The sequence below is a fragment of the Odontesthes bonariensis genome, chromosome 24, assembly GCF_027942865.1.
Source record: "Odontesthes bonariensis isolate fOdoBon6 chromosome 24, fOdoBon6.hap1, whole genome shotgun sequence".
Classification (NCBI taxonomy): Eukaryota; Metazoa; Chordata; class Actinopteri; order Atheriniformes; family Atherinopsidae; genus Odontesthes; species Odontesthes bonariensis.
The window spans coordinates 11136554-11155578 of NC_134529.1; the positions used below are offsets into that span (position 1 = coordinate 11136554).

The following is a 19025-nucleotide window of genomic DNA, read 5'->3' on the forward strand; positions in this document are numbered from 1 at the left end:
GATGTAGTCTGTAGGTGGAGACAAAGTACAAGACATGCAGGCCCAGTGGAGCGACTGCAGGAGTGTTCAGATAAGCTACTGAAAGTACAAATTGTAACAAATCTTCCTCTGAATATCTATATTTTGAAAGGATATTCTGATAAATAGTTGGTAACACTTTATGATATGACATAATGGATTCCTATTGTACAAATCAAGGGATTTGGACTTTTTGTTTATTAGTTCACACTTTACAGATCATCAGTAAAGGTAGCTCACTTCATAATTGACTGATGTGATCAAGGTGGCTGGACTTCAGTAACATATATTTGAATATATGTATTTATATGCATGTATGTCATAACATTTTGCGTTAAGAAAAACACATAGAAGTTTATTAATCTATGTATTTATGTTTGTCATGGAAAGTTTGGATCTGATGACCAGTTTGCAGAGCCAAGACATAGGTCTGAAAAGATTTTTTCATGTAACTGAAATTCTGCTCATTTTTATCTCATAACCTATAAAGTTGCAAATAAACATCTTAAATAAATCACATACTGTATATGCATTGTGACCTGATAGTGAGCAATAGTCGCTGGATGGCATATCTTACATTGTTACATGCAATTAATTATGATGAGTCATTCTTTTAGGTAGTCATTCTTGGTGATTGGTGCCCTTATAAGTTATTCTGAAAAAAAAAAAAAAACTATAAAGTAATTACCATACGTCAATTCACTTTGTAGTAGTTTTTACAATTAGTAGGCTATCTGTAATCGCCCTGAGATTAAGTTTTGGTGTGTGTGGTCAGTTACATGATAATGGTGATGCCACTTCTAAATGATGGAGGATTATTGTTTAAAAATGACAATAATAGTTATTAAGAATTGTGTTTGTTGCGGGTGATTATAGTTGACTAGTGGTAACCCCTTACAGCCACTACGGATACACGAACGCAATCCATTTCCATACTTTTCTATAGCCCATATTTAACAGTTCCTTTCATCATACCAATTCTCGGCTGCTCCGTCTGGCCGCACTGCGCTACATCCACAGACTGAAGACGCAACAGACTACCACAGACGCACCGAGCCGACGTCCCAACCGGAAAACAAGGCGCAAAGTCTTGAAAATAAAGTACATGCTGACCGTGATCATACTTGGGTAATGATGGACAGTAAGAATGTTCCTGGTTTGAATCCAGGTTGGGGGCTTTCTTGTTTCCCCCCATATACTCGAATTCATTCTTTTTTCTCTCTATTTTCAAAATATAACACTCTCTGGATGATACTGCAGCATTTTGTAAAACCTGGTCCTGGGCCCTCCCGCTGGGTGCACGTTTCCCTGTTCCGACACACCGGATTCAGGTCACCTTATCACAATTTCAAGCTCTGTCAACGCTTTATAAACAAATATTCATTTGACACAGGTGTTTTGGAAACATGCATCACAAAATACAGTGCACGAGGGGCCATGATTGGGAAACACTGGCCAACTGAATGAACCTGTTGCTGTTGAAACTGTCAATACAACAGTTCCTTGATAACAGTTAATCCTATAATGTTATAAAAGTTGCCTCAGTCAATTGGATTGGACAGGTGCACTTTATGGAATAAAGGGAAGTAGCGTTTGTAATAGCAGCCCATTAGGCTGGTTATTAGTGGTTAGTAGGAAATGGTCTATTTTGAAATTCATGCCCGGAAGTTTTTGCTTGGTTCTTGCAAACCTGACAAAAGGCGCACTTCAATGCCAACTTTCTGAGAGCGCACAGGCGCACTGTTCACAGCCAAACACGGCTGCATGGAACCGAGACCACTTCATGCTGCAGCAGTCACGTCTGAGCAAACATATTTCTTTATTTTTCCAACCAAAAACAGACTTTAGAAGATCTCCGGAGGCTTTACGCAAAGCGCAAGTGCGTCTGGTGACGTGCGTTTACTTTATCAGTAAATATTTTAGTGTAAATCTTAATCAGTAGAGCTGTTTTGTGGTGGGTTCGTCAGAATAATGTGGGGGATCCAGAGGACACGATATGCAGACTGCAACGGTTCAGAAGGTAGTGAGGAGGCGGAGATTGTGGTGAACATCGGCGGAGTGAAACAAGTGTTGTATGGAGACGTGTTGAATCGCTACTCGGACACGAGACTGGCAGAACTGGTGGACTGTTCGCTTAAGTCTTCTGACGAAATATCTTTATTATGTGACGATTATGACCCCGACACGGGAGAGTTTTATTTTGACAGAGACCCCGAAGCATTTAAGTGCATAATTGAGTTGTATTATTATGGGGAGATACACATGAAAAGAGGCATCTGCCCGATTTGTTTCATGAAGGAGATGGACTTCTGGAAAATCGGCTCGGATTTTCTGGATGAATGCTGTAAAAGCCATCTGCAGGAGGTAGAGGAGGAACTTGCAGAGATTGCCGAGAAAGTAAGAACTATCCTGGTGGACCGAGAGGGAGATCCGTCTGCGGGAGGCTGGCAGCGCTTCCAGATGTCCCTCTGGAGATTGATGGAGAAGCCGGAGTCTTCGCTGCCTGCGCATATAATCGCTATTGTTTCGTTCATCTTCATCCTCATCTCCTCCGTGGTGATGTGTGTGGGGACCATCCCTGACCTGCAGGTGGAAGACGCAGAAGGTAACCTCACTGAGCACCCAACTGTGGAGATCATCGAAACGGTGTGCATCTGCTGGTTCACTATTGAATACGTCCTTCGTCTGATCTCCTCCCCAAATAAAATAAAATTCGTTCTGGCTTTCATGAACATAATCGACTTCATGGCCATCATACCCTTCTTCGTGGTGCTGATTTTGACCTCCTTCGGTGCAGGAATGATGGAGCTGGCGAACGTGCAGCAAGCGGTGCAGGCTTTACGCATAATGCGCATTGCGCGCATCTTCAAGCTGGCTCGCCATTCCTCTGGACTCCAGACCCTCACATCTGCCCTGAAGAGCAGCTTCAAAGAGCTAGGACTGCTGCTCATGTATATGGGGGTGGGAGTTTTCCTTTTCTCCGCACTGGGCTACACTATGGAGCAGAACCACCCAGAAACTCTGTTCACCAGCATCCCACAATCGTTCTGGTGGGCTGTGATCACCATGACCACTGTTGGATATGGGGACGTGTACCCCAAGACCACTTTAGGTCGGTGTAACGCAGCCATCAGCTTTCTGTGTGGGGTTATCGCCATAGCACTGCCTATACACCCCATCATCAACAATTTTGTCTTGTTCTACAATAAGCAACAGGTGCTGGAGACTGCGGCTAAACACGAGATTGAACTGATGGCGCTGCGCACCGATGAAGGCGAGCTGAAGGCATCACCCGGGGCTCATAAACACGTTTGCGGCGCGAGGGTCTTGGGCAACTCCTTGAGCTCTGGTCACAGCGATACATACACACCTTTACTGCAAGATCACAGGGGAAGGAACAGAATCCAGACCCCAAGTATGGAAACGAGCTTTGAGAGCACAGCCGAGGCCACTGAATATGTCATCTCATGAACTCGAAAAAAAAACGTGAAAAAAGATTACTTCAACTGAATCGTTCATTTCAAAACTTAAAAAAAGTGGGATTGAGATACGACGATAATTTGACATGTCTGTCTGAACGGCCAGTTCATGGATTCCATGTAGGAATCTTATATAACCCCCCCATACCTATATTCACACATACACTGTAGACTGCTCTGTATTCTTCTGTATATCACAATATCACATTATGTGGTTTTCAATTGATTTTTTTTTTTAAAGGCAGCTTCTTCAGAAAAAAACAACAATAATTGATAAACGATATCTGTGCAACCATCACATCTAAGCTGGGCAGATGTAGTAGAAATCTATATGTTTCTGTGAGGTCACAGGTTGCAGCCACAGATTCAGCTACAAGGAGATATAAAAGCGCAAGGGCTCTTCGTATCTGTTTGTTACTTATCTGCATCAATGTGATTTATGTCACTTCGTGACTGTGAGTTTAAGGCATAAAGCTCTTCCTTTGTGCAGGAATCTTTGCAGCAACTGTATCATTTGCATGCTTTTCTTGTTGAATTTGTGTTGCTAATACTGGGACCTCAGACGCTTCTCTGGCTGCAGGACATGTTCCTATAATGGGTTTAAATTTTGCAGCAGCTCTCACCTCTCTCCTGATGTTCGGCGGATTGAACTTGAAGTTAAAGATGAGAGAAGAGAGCAGGGATGGGAAAAGCATGATTGAAAACAAAAATGAATGATAAATGAACAGAGCTGGCTGGAAAGCGTCTCTTAACACATTACTTTTCTCTTTTTGATTAAACTTGAAAGCATACTGCATTTGCGCTCCGTGCCTCAGGTTTAAACTTGAACTCTAAAGTGCTATTTATAAAGGTGGCATTTGCACACTTTTGAAAGGTCTCAACTCCTACACCATTAGTCTGAGTGACATGGTACTTGCTGTACAAATAGAACAGTCATTGTTATAGTTAGTTGGCACAGTAGGGGATTAGCAGCATTATACTTAGAATCTGACATATTTGATTCAAGCTTCATGTCTAACTTTCACATAGCAACCTGTGGGATGATTTATGTCAGGATTGTGCTCTTTTGTTTATGAAATTCTAAACGAACAATTTTGAATGTAAATAGACAGTGTGATGGTTGTCAGCACATTGAAAAGATGAAAACAATGAGGACGTTAATAGCATCAAAAGGCCTGAGTTTGATCTGGTGTAGGCTTGACTGGTTGAGGTGATTTCAGTCAGAATTATCAGCAGCCCTTGTTACCACAAGATTTAGAATATCTTCAGAAATAGCTGCCTACGAACCAACATTATACAAGCAGAACATTTGGAAATTTAAAGCAATGTCAAGCAATGTCAAAAGCAAAAACTACTAAATATGTCTATCATAGAGTATGAGTAAACACAGACACAATGACATCCTTTGACCAAATTAGTTCTAATTAACTTATATAAGATATAACATAATTTGAAATAGTTCATTAAAAAAAACTAGCATTTTGTAATATTATCAAGGAATTTCACAGTCATAAAATTGTTAAAATGCTCTCAGGATGTAGCAAGAAAAAGAAACAGAAAGACATAGAGCCTTTCAGGGCTGGAGCAGGTTGTGGGAAAAAAGACAATACAAGGTATTCAAAGAGCTGCAGGCTGACCTGGAGCAATCTGCACGGTTGGTTTGAGCACATATACACTTGTAACTGAAGCAAGTGGGGCCCAGAAGTCATTGAGGCCAAAAACTTTAGGAACCACAGTTTTTCAGGGATAATGTTGTATGGGCTGAGGGATCCAAAGTTGTGTTTTTTTTGGAACACAGAGAATCAGTTTGTTTATAGATGGTGAAATGAAACCTAAAAAGAAAATAACAGCCTTCCTACAGTACAGCACGGTGAAGGTTTTATCATTCTGTGGGGCTGCTAAGATACCGGAGGCACAGAATGTATCAAAGTAATGATGAAACTAAAAGATTAAGAATGCATTTTAGAGCTTGAGATGTTGCTCAGTGGGTCTTTCAAAAGGACAATACAGTCTTGACTTTATTCAATCAGAACCTTTGGAGTGAGACCAAATTTAACAGAGCTTGAATGGAAAATATCAGAAACGACCAGCAGATGAGTGCAAAACATTTCTAAATGGCAACAAGAAATGTTTAGAGGCTGTCAATGTGGCCAAAGACTCAGCCAAAAAAAAAAAAGAAGATGATTGTAAGTAATGTTTTCAGTACAGTTCATGTTTTAAATTCTCATTTCACTTTACAAAAGCCTTTTGTTGTTGTTAAATACCTCTTTATATCAAAATATTCTGTATATACTAAACTGATTAACTTGCATGTTTGTCATGCAGTTTAGGGGCTCCGGGAAGTCATCCCAGCATTGTATATCTGCCCTCATCTTGGTTGTGACATCAGTTTTCAGTTACTTATTTCCATCCACACCTTGCAGTAGAGGTACCACGCTGTTTTACTTTTTGTTCTGCCTGGAATACTTGCTATGTTCAAAATTAGTTCACTCAAAGCAATCTAAAATTTGCCTTTGTGTTACTACACTTGGGACATCTTATATGTTACTTTTACCTAACTGTTTGTCCTTTCTGACAGCTCTATCTGGTGAGGGGATCAAGCCAGTTATTATTCCTTACTAGACTTCTTGCATTCTGATAAGTCTTCTTGAATGTTTTATTACAGCATGGCTCAAGTGTTATATGTATTAGTGTGCAGATATTCTTGAAAATAGCAGGCAAATTATTTGAGGCGCCACAACCCTGGCTGAGAATTACTATTGTACCTACAAATCCTAGCAGCCCAACCATCACAGTTACACTTCAGTCAATGAAAATGTTTAAATGGCAAATACATCACAAAATGAAAAGAAATCTAATTGTTATTGGCAAAAATGTAGAACTCTCAAACTCCTTAAGATTTACACACCAGTCTCTGTTGTAACATTCAGCTCAGGCACTTCCTCAGTGCTGTTCTCCACAGAGCTCCATGTCCTGAAAGACAGAACATGAGGGTGGTCAGGGAGGACTCTGCAGACTGTCCGCCCACAAATGTCCTGTACAGGACTGCTATCTCTTCTGGCCGGCTGCAGATTCACATTTGTCAAAGCCAGAGAAGAGGGCCTTTATTCACACTGACAGGTGGAGCAGGAATGTCAAAGGCGTGCATTGTGTAACAGCACACTGTTCCTTCCACAGATGCACATACAAATAAACCCATGTACCGCCGAGTTCAAATTTAGATGCACGAGTCCACACACATATACGCTGGTGTATCCTAACGTCCCTTGTCCTCTCTACCGCCTACCTACATGTGCAGGCTAATGATTGCACTTGCACATGTAAACACCCCTTTGCCAATTTATTCACAGTCATGTGTGATGTACTTTAAAGTGACCTATGTGTTCTGCTGGCTAATGACCAGTTTTTACACCCACGAGTTGGTCATCTGCTGCATTCAGTGGGTGTTTAAGATAAGCGTTAACACAAAACTGCTCATTATCTCTCCACCAAAATAGTACCAGTTATTAACCAGCTTCCTAATGTTAGTTTCTTTGAAAAATGTATATATTCTTTTGATTTTTTTCCAGTTGTAAATCCAAGACTAAAGTAATTTTAATTGAAAATAGAGTAATTTATTTCAAACAGTTCAATTTGCCAAAGACGTGGTGGGTAAACTGTAGTTTTGATCTACTAATCAGTGGATCCAGAGGGTGAAATCTTTCAATTATGAAGTTGGTCATTTGATTGATTTTCTTTGCCGAATTCTACTCGTGTTTATATAATCTTGCTAAACATTTCAAAACACTGTTATGCAGAGGGAGTTTTGAGGATAATCAAGCATGTGAACTCTGTAAAATATTGTTATTTTTTCCTGTATCACACCGCTGTATGAGTACTTCTGTATTGCAGTAATATAACATGCTTGCAGGATGCTGTAAATAAACTCAGTGTGACAGTCAGACTGAACCTCCAAATACTTCCAACAGCTGTAGAGCGAATGAACCCCTGATACCACAGTAAATACTGTATATACTCAGAAAGATGAGATGTAACTAGTAGAAATTGTGTGTGTGTTTCAGGTATTCAGTGTCATTCATAAAGCTTACGTGTGGTGTCCAGCTGAGCCCCAGCACTGATTGTTAAGTGTTGACGTTATTGGAATTAAGTTACAGCCAACCATTTTGATGACAGCATGGATAGCTCTGCCATAATATAACCCTTCTCTCTCGACCTTTAGAGGAAAGGATTGTCAACACCTGTTTCCCTTCTAAAAATAGGGAGATCTCTGTTTACAAGAGGACAGACAAATGAAAGCTCAAAACAAACTCAGGCTAACAATGTCCCAAATCTACGTCTCTGGACAGCTGTTTGGTGTTAAATCATTCATTGTCTGACAGGAAAAAGTCAGCTTTCCACATGAAATTTGAGCTTCAGTTAAAAACTTTGGTTTTTAAAGGTTTTAAAAAGATTTGCATTGAAAATGAGATAAATAAACACATCAGTGATTAAAAACAATATATTAAAAAAACACAACTACATCGGATAAAATTGATCTATTCTACTGGATGCATATGCAGCAGGAATAAGAATGTGTGTGCATGATGCTGTGGCTTAACAGCCCACCCCTCTGAGCAGTATCTCCATTTGAGAGATATTTTCAGAAGCTTGAGAGGGAACAGATAATCACCCTGATGTCAGATTCTGAAAATCAGGAAAAACACATTCCACAGGCGTTGTTGGGAGCTTAATTTATTGTTTCCAACAAGACAACGTTGAGAATGTTTTAAGTGCTGCTCAGGTACGCCCCAGAGCACTCAGACAGAGAGCGTGAAACTGCTGGAAAATAATTACAAAGATTAAATATGACCTTCTACAAAATAGCAAAAGGTGATGCACTGAACCCACTCAACCCGTCTTCAAAAAGGATTCCCATATCTCCTCTTCCCCTCTAACCTGATCATTCTTAACACATTCATCAAGCAAAAGGTTCTCTTGGAAACGGTCTGCACTTGAAGGTTTCTAACAACAGAAATGTGTAGAGCTGGCAGAATATAATAGGCTTTCTTCTGATAGAATTAATAACTTGAGCTCAATCAGTGTTTTTTTTTTTTTTAAATGTATGGTGGCTAACAATGCAAGATGTTATTCTGAAGTGTTAAACTGTCAAACAGTTGTGCATTTGCAACCCAAGCACTGACCAGTGAAAATGAAATACAGCTTTATCCGTACAGTTGATTACCCACATGGACAATGGAATGAAGACTATAATTGCCAATGCAGTGCACCAGTTCACACTGGTGGGTTTCTTTTTCATGCCAGGAACTAAACTATGCTAAGATTTTACTCCTGATGGAGGGTTTGCAAACAATTGGTTTCTGCTCGAAGACGAGAGGATCCTGAGAGATAGTTTTGAGCCCAATACATGTCTTTACAATTTTCATTTAATGAAACAATACTCATTCATGTTTAGAGACTCTTGTGCTGAAAATTAAACTGCGATTGATGTCTCAAAAAACATCGCCTCAATACCTAAAAGAAACCTGGAAATCTACCTGTTTCCGAAAAGCCATCAACCCAAAAAGAAAATGGAAAAGAAAGGGAGAATAACAAGTTTAATTCAGCCTGAGTGTTGCTCAGTTTCTTGACATCTGGCTGAAAAGTTGTGGCTTCGTTTCTTCTGGTTGTTCACTGGGGGCTTTTATTGGCCTCTATTGTGGAATAGAGACTCTGTGTTTCGTGGTTCAGCGAATGCTGAGTCTCAAAGAGGCGATGATGGTAATGATAGACCATCCCACCACCAGTTCTCAGCTGATAGTAAAAAGTGTTGGCTCAGCTGAGATTTTTTTCTTCCAGAAAAAGAAGCTTAATTAGATTCATACTTCTTGTGTGAGACTAATGGGAGCAATGAAATGTTTATGAACTAATTTTATTAGTGTAATTTATTATAGTCTCATAGTATGTCATTTCTTTAGTAAATTGTAGTTTTTCAAGCCTAACGTGGGAACGTTAGTTTTTGATTTGTGTGCACAGTCAAGCTCTTCAAATGATTATTATGTTATAGATCATTGCCTGTGTATATTTGTGTTCCGTTTAGTTAATTACCTCTTAACCGAGTTCTATCTACACGTTAGTTTTTAATGTCTTATAACACTGAGTAGAGGGAAACTCAAACTGGATTTCCGACACCAATGATGTAGGTGGATTTTGCCTCACAGAATCTGCTGTTATGTTATCATCAACTGAAACCTACACAGTATGCAGAGTAATTTTATTTGGTACAATCACATTAGTGCAATTATTCTAAAATGTGTTAGTCTAATAATGTTGGAAACATCGACAAGTGTCAGACTGTACAGTACGTTGCCAAATAACCAGCCCTTAACTGGGCTACAAGAGGAGGTAACCACAACATTCTTTTGTACAGTATCTTACCACATCTCATGGTTTGATTCGATCATCTTGTAGTATTATGTCTCACTTTGACAATTAAAACACATTTTCTGTTGCTGAATCAAAAAAGGTCACATTAAATTGACCTTAATTTAATGAAATTGCAAAATCGGAAGTCCTGACCAAAGCCTGTCTGCAGGGTAGATCCTTGTTTCACTCTTCAAGTCACGGTAACAATTCCATTGAGGTCCACAGAGTTCCTCTGGGATAATCTGGGACTCTGTGCGGATCTTACTCAGCTGCCTCTCCATAATTAGAGAAATTATGAAGTAGGCACAGCAAAGCCTTTGCTTCCTGCAGACACAGAGAGGAGTCCACCCTCCTTCACCCATCCTCACTATTTTTTGTTGAGGAACTGTGGAGAGCATCCGAGTCAGCAGCATCACTGTATGACTCAGGAACTGTACAAGATTTTGTGATGCATGGTGAGGATGCCTGAGAGGCTCATAGGGGTCTGCCTCCCCTCCATTCCTAATATATTGATGCACTATATGTTGTGGATGGAGGGGACTAAAGTGGACAATGAAATAGACTTAAAAGCCTGGAGAATAGATGACTGAATGAAGACTGTTTTAATGGCGACGTCCAAGGATGTGGAGGCAGGGTTTTGTAATGATCCGGTTACCTCGCTTTTTTACCAATGTGAAAACGTAAAAGTCCAACAAAAAAAATCCGTCCATAAACGCCAGAAAGGGACTATAATCAATATCTAATTTTTACATTCATTCATTTACTCATTTTCATTAACTAAAGGTTGACAAATATATAAGCATAAGCTCCCCTTCCATCAGTAGAAATTGAATAAAAATTAAACTCAGTGACTTTTGAGACAAAATAATGCACATGATTTTACAGCAATAACAATGATACATGATTTATCATTGTTATAGGTATATGCATATATATGTATGTATTTTTTATGTACATAATACACAAGCACAGGAAGCACTGCTTGTATACAAAGTAAAGACCTTTTTTTTTTTTTGTTCTATTCTCTTTTTCAAAATCTCAACTCAGCAAATGTCAGTCTATTCTCTTGACAGTGAAGATCAAACAAGTAATGAGAGAAACACTCTTTCAGCTCACTGGGGGCATGGAAACAATGTTTAATCTTTTCCTTGTATTCCACTGTTTGTCCCCTGGAGTAAAGCTAACTTTGTTTCTGCATATATGCATGTATGATACATTATTTAAAACTCAGAATCTTGATCTATTTACAGGTATTTTTACCCACTTTTGTGAGTGTTTGCATTGTCATTCTAGTGTTTTGTGTTGCTGCATTTCTGTTGTGCTGACTGCTTTGATCGGGCCTTGTGAGAACATGCTGCTTCAAACAGCGAGTTCAAAGCCAAACCTTGTTAAAGCCGCTTCAGTTTATTTAAAAATCAATCCATCCTTTGCTGGGTTGTTTAGCAAATGCATTTAATTAGGATGTTATAGACAGCAACGGCTCTCCCATGTACCACAGCTTGCATTCTGAAGAGCGACAACTGCTCTCTGTCCGACACAAGCTGTTCTATCTTTGTTTCAGCAACTTAGTTCATGTCCTTCACAGGCAAGCCCTACTTCAAAAGTGTCTTACAAGGGACACTTTTCAATGAATCAGCCATGTTGTTGCAGCCCTTTGTCACTTTTGCTGATAAATGCATGGGCATCTAATTATGGAAATGTGTCTTGCGAAACCAAAGCTGATAGACCTGCTCACTGAAGGCTGATTGTTTCTGATTATCTGGTTCAGAGACAATGAAGTTTTATGGGGAGGAACATCACTGTCCTGGAGTGGGACTGCCACAATTATGACAATTACATCAGGGTTGCAGTTTATAAAGAAATATATTTATTCAAGTTTATACCAGACTCATGCTTTCTCTGAGATGCGAGAGCTCAGACAGGCACTTTTCATACATTAGAGTATGATGGCTTTACATTATGGAAATGTGTGGCCTTGGGCTTATGTCCCTCTTGGTTAAACACAGAAATTAAGTGACTGCAGACTGATTTTTATCATTAAAAACTTGTAATAATCACAAAACTGTAACATGGTAATGTGTGCAATGAATTAAGTAAGTAAGTAAGTAAGTAAGCTTTATTCATATAGCACCTTTCACAGATATAAAAATTTAGCCAAATGCCTGTCTAAACAGATGAGTCTTAAGACTTTTTTTAAAAGAGTCAGTCGACTCAGAACAGCGCATCACCAGAGGGAGGGCGTTCCAGAGCCTTGGAGCCACCACCTGAAATGCTCTATCACCACGAGTTTTAAAATGGGTTCTGGGAACCGACAGCAGCATCTGATTAGACGACCTCAGAGTCCTAAATGAACAGAGAGGCTTCAGAAGGTCCAGTATATATTTTGGAGACTCACCATTAAGTGCCTTAAAAGTTAAAACCAAGATTTTAAAATTAATCCTAAAATGCACCGGGAGCCAGTGCAGGGAGGCCAGAACAGGAGTAATGTGAGCCGTTCTATGAGTTCTAGTTAAAAGTCTGGCCGCAGCATTTTGCACAGACTGAAGGGAAGCTAAGGAGGATTTGCTCAGACCTACTAAAAGGCTGTTGCAGTAATCTAAGCGAGAAGAGATAAAAGCATGGACAATCATTTGCAATTAAGCCATTTGCAAATAATTGAAAAATACTAGTTATTGAAAAATTGAATCAATAAAATCATTTCTGATAAAGATATTCAGCAAAATGTCCCCTGCATTGTTTATAGGAAATGTGATTATTCTCTGTAGTTGGGAGTAACAGGAAGAAAGCAGTCACAAGTGCCTGCAGTTGTTAGTTTGACATTTAGAAAGGGCCTTGTTTGCTTTTGTGCTAAATGTTTGATTAAAAGATTAGTCTCACTTATATGTAATCACTGAATATAGCTACAGGCAACAGCCAGATAGTTTAACTTAGAGCAAATACTAGGACAGAGTGCTAAAGCAATCCCTAACCCTAACCCAGTGGTGACCAAATAAAACAACTAATCACAATAAAAAAAAGCAAAATTCCAATCAGTGAGCTTTTTAGAGAAGTAGAGAGCCTGGCTAGCTGTTTCCTCTTAGCTTCTGGTTATATGAATAAGAATTTGAGGTTTTTTAGCTGTGAAAATGAGTCTTAAATTTGACTCCATTTGTCGAAATCGTAAATGATTTGTGACTGTAGAGCTGATGTTGGTAGCATTTCAAGCCTTTATATTTGCTTTCATTTTATTTCACATAATTCAACACATCATCATGCTATTGTTTAAATGGCATTACATTCATTTAAAAAGCACATGATGACATTTTAAAGAGCTTCAAAGTTTTGGACTTTGGATTTTTTTGGGATTTCCCAAATTTGTACGACTATTTCTCAAATGATTCAGGTAGAGCCGGAGGGTCTTGGCATGGAGAGTTCAGCTTCTTGACATCTTTTCAGGAGCATCTTCTATCATATAATCAATATTCTGTACAGGATTGTCCAAGCCTATAGCAACTGTTGTTTTTCTCGCTACTTTATCTGAGCCTGACCTCAGAAACAGCTGGTTTGACCTCCTCCCACTGCCCAAGAGTCACACACGAGATTTCTAAATAGCCCTGACCTTCTTTCTGCATGCTGTGAACAAGTTTCCATTTGCTGCAGGGACTTCAGTGTGACACCACTACAACAGGTGAAAGTTTTGTTTATAGGTATTGCCTCTCAGGACAGATTGAGTATAATAAGAATGATACAATACATGAACTCAGTGTCAAAAAAAAGAAAAATCGGCAACCAGACACAAAAAGAGCGATGTAGATGTCAAGCTGTGATGAAATGCTGTGTTGTTATCTTTGTGGCTCAAGATAATTAAACACCCTTGGACCATTTGTCCCCAGAGTGGGTCACCGTGGGTGATTGCAGATGGGTGGTAATGTGGAAATCAATCTGCCATCCCTAGAAAGAAAAACTACAGGGTGGGACAAGAAAAAGACTCGGTGACAGTATCCCTTAGGAAGATACTGTTTTTCCTCTTTTTTCGTCTGATCATAGCTGTAGGGACTGTACACACATTGCTGCAGTGGAATATTTTATATTTTCATTGCAAACAGTGGAGGTGTACAATCTTAAGGGAATAGAAGAAAAGATTATCTCAGCTTCTCAGTCAGAGATCTTACACTTTCTGAGGCTGTAGATTGTGGTTTTAAACAAAGGTGAGTATGAAGTTGTGACTATTTCCATTGCTGATTTCGGCTATCTTGACGTCTGATATTCGCTACACAATTACCTAAAGCATTTATGATAATGATATCATATTCTTAATATTTCAATTACAGTTTTCTTACTAAGGATCTGAGAATCTTTTATTTTTGCAACCTCACCATTTTCTTCTAGATTTTTTCAGCAGTTGTGTTTGTGAACAAAAAAATTGGCTCAAAAAAAAGATGTTTCATTTTGACGTTTCAGAGCATTGAGGCAGGCAGACTCCCCAAAACAAAAAAAGCTTTATTCCTGCAAGAAAACAGCCACAATTTGTGGTAAATTGTTAAACTCAATGCCCATGTAGTCAGAGCTTCCTAATAGCCCATTTCCCTGGAGAGCATGGGAGGCCATTTATAACGACCAGTCATGCAGCAGGGTAAGCGACCTCAGTCCACTTTGCCGATAATGAGATAATGCATGAAGGCAACCCTGTACCACGTTTCTTTTCCCATGTGTATGCTGTCTACTACAGCAATGATTTATGAGCCGGGTTATGAGATGTCTAAAATCTGTGAAGAATTATGACAAATGAAGATGCAGGTCAACGCACTGGATCATGCTGTTTTTTCCCCTCCACCCACCTTCAACAGTATATTGATTAATTCTGCTGGAGGGATGTGGTCTGCAGAGCATGCTGGTTCTGAACACGTACAGGTTTAAGTAATATACAAAATACTGTCAATCATTGGTAAAAAAGCGTGGGAAGGTTGATAAAAGGCTCGGTCTGAGTGTTTTATCGTCGTTAAGTTCTTGCATGATGATAGCCTTAAGTTTCTAAAGGCAGCTGCCGGTGACTCCTGTCACACATCTCAAGGGAAGCTTTTAATGAGTCTAACAGCCTCATTTCTTATTCCAGCCTGAGCTGAGCACTAAAAGATCTGTGCAACCTGCAAAAACATCACAGATGAAGAAAGAAGGCATTTTTCTACAGTGCAGATAAGGAACAGATGTTTGACATCGTCTTGATACTGTGGAAATATAGACTTGGGATTTTCTTTTTAATTGTAATATAATCCATAGTCTTTAGTTGTAGTATCTTGGTGTGATCCATCCATACTTCCATCTATTCACGGTCTGTTTGCAATTTCAATAGACCAGGGTATTCTAGATGCCCCTTTCCTCAGCTAAAATTTCCACTTCTAGATAGGGGATACTGAGCTATTTCCAGGCCAGGTGAGAAGTTGAGTCCTTTCTGGAGTCTCCACCCGGCTGTATGTGCCCAGAACCCTTCTATAATAATGTCCTCGGGAGCCATTGTACTGAGATGCTTAAATAGCCTCAGATGGCTCCTCTTGATGTAATGAGCAGCATTTGTACCCTGAGCAAGCTCCCACTGCAGAACTTGGCTCCCTCAATACTCAGCCCACCCTGATTAGGATTAAAACTAATCACCACCATTAGCTCATTCTCTTTTCCACAATGCCGTTCATTGAAATATCATTGCCATACACATCTTAAATAGCACTTTCGGCCCAGACAGTTCTAGGAGCTCGTTGAAGGTTTGGGGACTGCTACCCAAAAGACAACATATCTTATTTCCCAGGTTTCATTGACAGTGTAGGCAGAAACGCTGAAGGGACACAACAGCCAGCAGATGGTTAGCAGGTGAGTCACTATCACATTAGAATTCCTCTGCTGCATTGAAGGACGGTAAACACAGGATTTCGCTATTCGTCTCTGTGTTTTGTTTAATCTTTTAACATTAAGGTGAAGAACAAGGGTGATGTTGTACCTTCATTCATTCTCAAGCTGTCTTACCCACAGCAGCTTGCATGCTGTCACTCCAGCTGATTGGAAATTAGTCTGGACGTTGTGTTAACAAACAGTAAAAGCTCTTCCTGCATTACAACCATGACGGAATGTGATTTAATGTCACTGTAAAATTTTGAATCAACACTTTATTTCGACATCAGGACTGTTATTTTGAACAGCCTGTCCTCACAGCCAAAGAAAGGCAGCTTTATTAATCTTAAAAGTACTTCCTCCACACCAGCAAAGAGCAATAATGAGCGACATTTTTTTTTTTTTGAATCAACCAGATTTTCTAACACAATATGATAAGTTCTCTTGGTTCTATTTTCAACTGAATGTAGGTTTGATGAATGTATGATTTGCAGTTGATGACATTCAGCTCTCTATTTGGAACTGAAAACCTGCGATAATTGTCATATGTTTGGTAAGAAGTAAAACATTCCCCTCTGAAATTGCAAGATAATTGTATTTTGTTGTTTTCCCTCCTTTTGCAATGAAATTTGAACAACAAATAAGCCATTTCAGTTTCGGAACGAGTACTGAAGGCATGCCTTATTAAAACTTGTAGTCTTGCATGCAAAAAAAACCCCAACAAAAACCAGAATGGACTCAGTAAGAACAGTATAAAAAGGAAACACTGTAGAGCTTAATGTCACGTAATAACTGATCCAACAGGTGCTAATGAGCTGCTATCAGAGATGATCATGTCTCAGTTATTACAACACTAATTCACAAAGGTTAGAGCAATTTTCAAGTGGGAGAAATTTCTACCCCTGACCTTTTAGATTTCACTGTCAGTCAGTCATTATTAGAAGTCAGAGAGCAGACATCATTCCTCCATACTAATCATTCTCATTTTCCCAAGGAATATGATGCCCACCACTCACAAATGTCAGATCCAGGGGGTTCACAGGAGTAGATGGAGATTAAATATCCTGCCCTGAGAGTAGCAGCAGTTTTTAAAGCAGAAGAGAGAGCTCACTTTCCCCAGAACAGAGGTGGAATGAAAGATATCCATCAAACCTCTTAAGTTTTTCTTCTGCTCTCAGTGTAAAATTCACCAACAAGGTTTAATTTTTGCAAGTCGCAGCTTGTAAAGGCTTCAAAGTTTGATGTATCACAAATTTAATAAATTGCAGTCTGGTGCACTTAATCTGATCAAGACTTGAGAATGTGTGGGCATGTGGAAGATATATGCACACATACACTAAGAGAAAGGGAACAAAACTAAAAGAAAAGAAATATGGAGAGATTTCAACACATCCAGAAGAGGTCAGCTGCAAGATTCAGCCATTGTACTGCCCACACACACCCACGTGCTCAACATCATTAAAAACAAAGGGCACGACTGAAACAATGCAGCAATATGTGATGCAACCAACAAGTGAGACAGATATGCTATTATAAGGATGCACTAAGAATTTTATTTCCCTGTGTTTTTATGCCACCACAGCATCTGAATGAAACACCTGAGGAGAAATCATAGTAAAGCAGAAGGAATATATACTCATCTACTTTTTGATTTGCCATGAGAATGTAGGGAGCAAACGTAAAATAAACAATTTACTTTTACTACATGATCATCACGTGCATCTTTTATTGTTATTTGATACTCATCAGACTCTCAGTTAAAGACACAACTGGTTGATGTTTCAGAGTTTTAGGACCAACACAAGTTACGTCCTGCAGAAAGAGAACATTTTGAGGATGGGCTGTGAGCCATCTCCACAGATACTCTATCTTCACATCACACTCCCACGGGTTCCCGGTTATGATCATCTGAAAAGAGGGTTTTCTCCCGTCCAGCAGACCTGCAGGGAGGTGACGTAGCTGATTCTGATTGAGCAGAAGAAGGTCGAGGTGTTGCAGATCCTGCAGGAGGGTTGCTGGCAGCTCTTCCAGCTGATTCTCCTGCAGGAACAGTTGTTTCAGTTTAAGGTTGTGAGCAAAGGTGGTGGGTTGTAGGGAGATTAATTTGTTCCCAGCGAGATTTAGCGTCTCTAGGTGGCGCTGATTCTTAAGTGTGTCAGCTTGTAAATCTTGGAGATTGTTATCACTCAAATCTAGATTCTGTAGATGTGGCAGCCTCTGGAGCAGAGTGGCGGGGATGCAGGTTAAACGGTTCCCGGCCAAGTCCAACCAGGTGAGACTGCTGTTGTCAGGGAACCACGCTGTGTCTGCTTTTTCAAACTGATTATTCTTCATCACCAGACTACGGAGTGAAGGGTGGCTGAAGATGTTTGTAGGCAGATCAGCCAGTTGATTTCCTGTGAGATCCAACGTGTTCAGGTGGGGTACAACTCCCAGAAGCTCCGAGGGAAGGTTTTCCAGATTGGTATGATACAGCTGAAGGTAGTTCAGGAGGGGCACAACCCTCAAATTATTGACTGTAATGCTGCTGAAGTTAGTGGATTGGATGGACAATCTTGAGGTGTTAGAGGGTAAACCAGTTACAGGGAAATGTCTGAGGGAGTTTTGGCTGCACACGACCTCAGCACCAGAAGGCGAGAAGGAGCAGGAACATAGATCTGGACACGAGTGTGCACCTCTTCTTTGGTAATCAAATTCAGCCAGTGACATGAGGGTGAGAACCAGCGAGAATTTCATCTTTACGGCACAACACTGGAGATAACAATAAGGTTTTTTTTCAATACAAGTGACTCACAGGATATTACAATAACTTCTTAAAATGATGATCACAAATGCATTCTTACCTGAAAGGCACAAGAGAAGCGCTTCTGTTTTTGACACAGACTGTTTTATGTAGTATTGGGTGTACTTCAGTGATTCAGGACAAAATTTTGCAAGAGGCAAACAAAGCCAAGCAAACAAACCAATTGATCAGCAGGTGAGTGGTTGCTGTTTTCTGTACTTTCTAAAAGTAAAGATGTTACCACACTGAAATCAATATTTTCTTTTTTCATGCCTACAAGAATAAACTTTACAAGTGTGTTTGTTAATGTGTTGTGTCCAGTTCTACTGTGTGCAAAAATATAACTTATAAAAAGTTATTTAATTTGACCTTTCAATCAATTCTCATGAATAGATTCAATGATTCAGGTGCAAATATATTTTGGGAGTGAGAGTGGATAGATAGAAAAGAATTTAAAATAGCAGATTTAAAGCTGGACATATGTT

General features: G+C 39.7%; 2 protein-coding genes across 2 annotated transcripts; one reads left to right on the forward strand and one right to left on the reverse strand.

Annotated features, from left to right (window-relative positions):
* The first annotated feature begins 1737 nt into the window (after nt 1–1737).
* On the forward strand, nt 1738–7438 carry LOC142375482 (voltage-gated potassium channel regulatory subunit KCNF1-like). Its single transcript, XM_075459509.1, has one exon. The coding sequence runs from the start codon at nt 1990–1992 to the stop codon at nt 3487–3489; it is 1500 nt and encodes a 499-aa protein (XP_075315624.1). The 5' UTR covers nt 1738–1989; the 3' UTR covers nt 3490–7438.
* Nucleotides 7439–17489: 10051 nt separating this feature from the next.
* On the reverse strand, nt 17490–18811 carry LOC142375652 (uncharacterized). Its single transcript, XM_075459797.1, has 2 exons — nt 18782–18811; nt 17490–18509 (listed from the first exon to the last, which is right to left on the reverse strand). Exons 1-2 carry the CDS (start codon nt 18809–18811, stop codon nt 17490–17492), a joined length of 1050 nt encoding a protein of 349 aa, XP_075315912.1.
* Nucleotides 18812–19025: the final 214 nt, after the last annotated feature.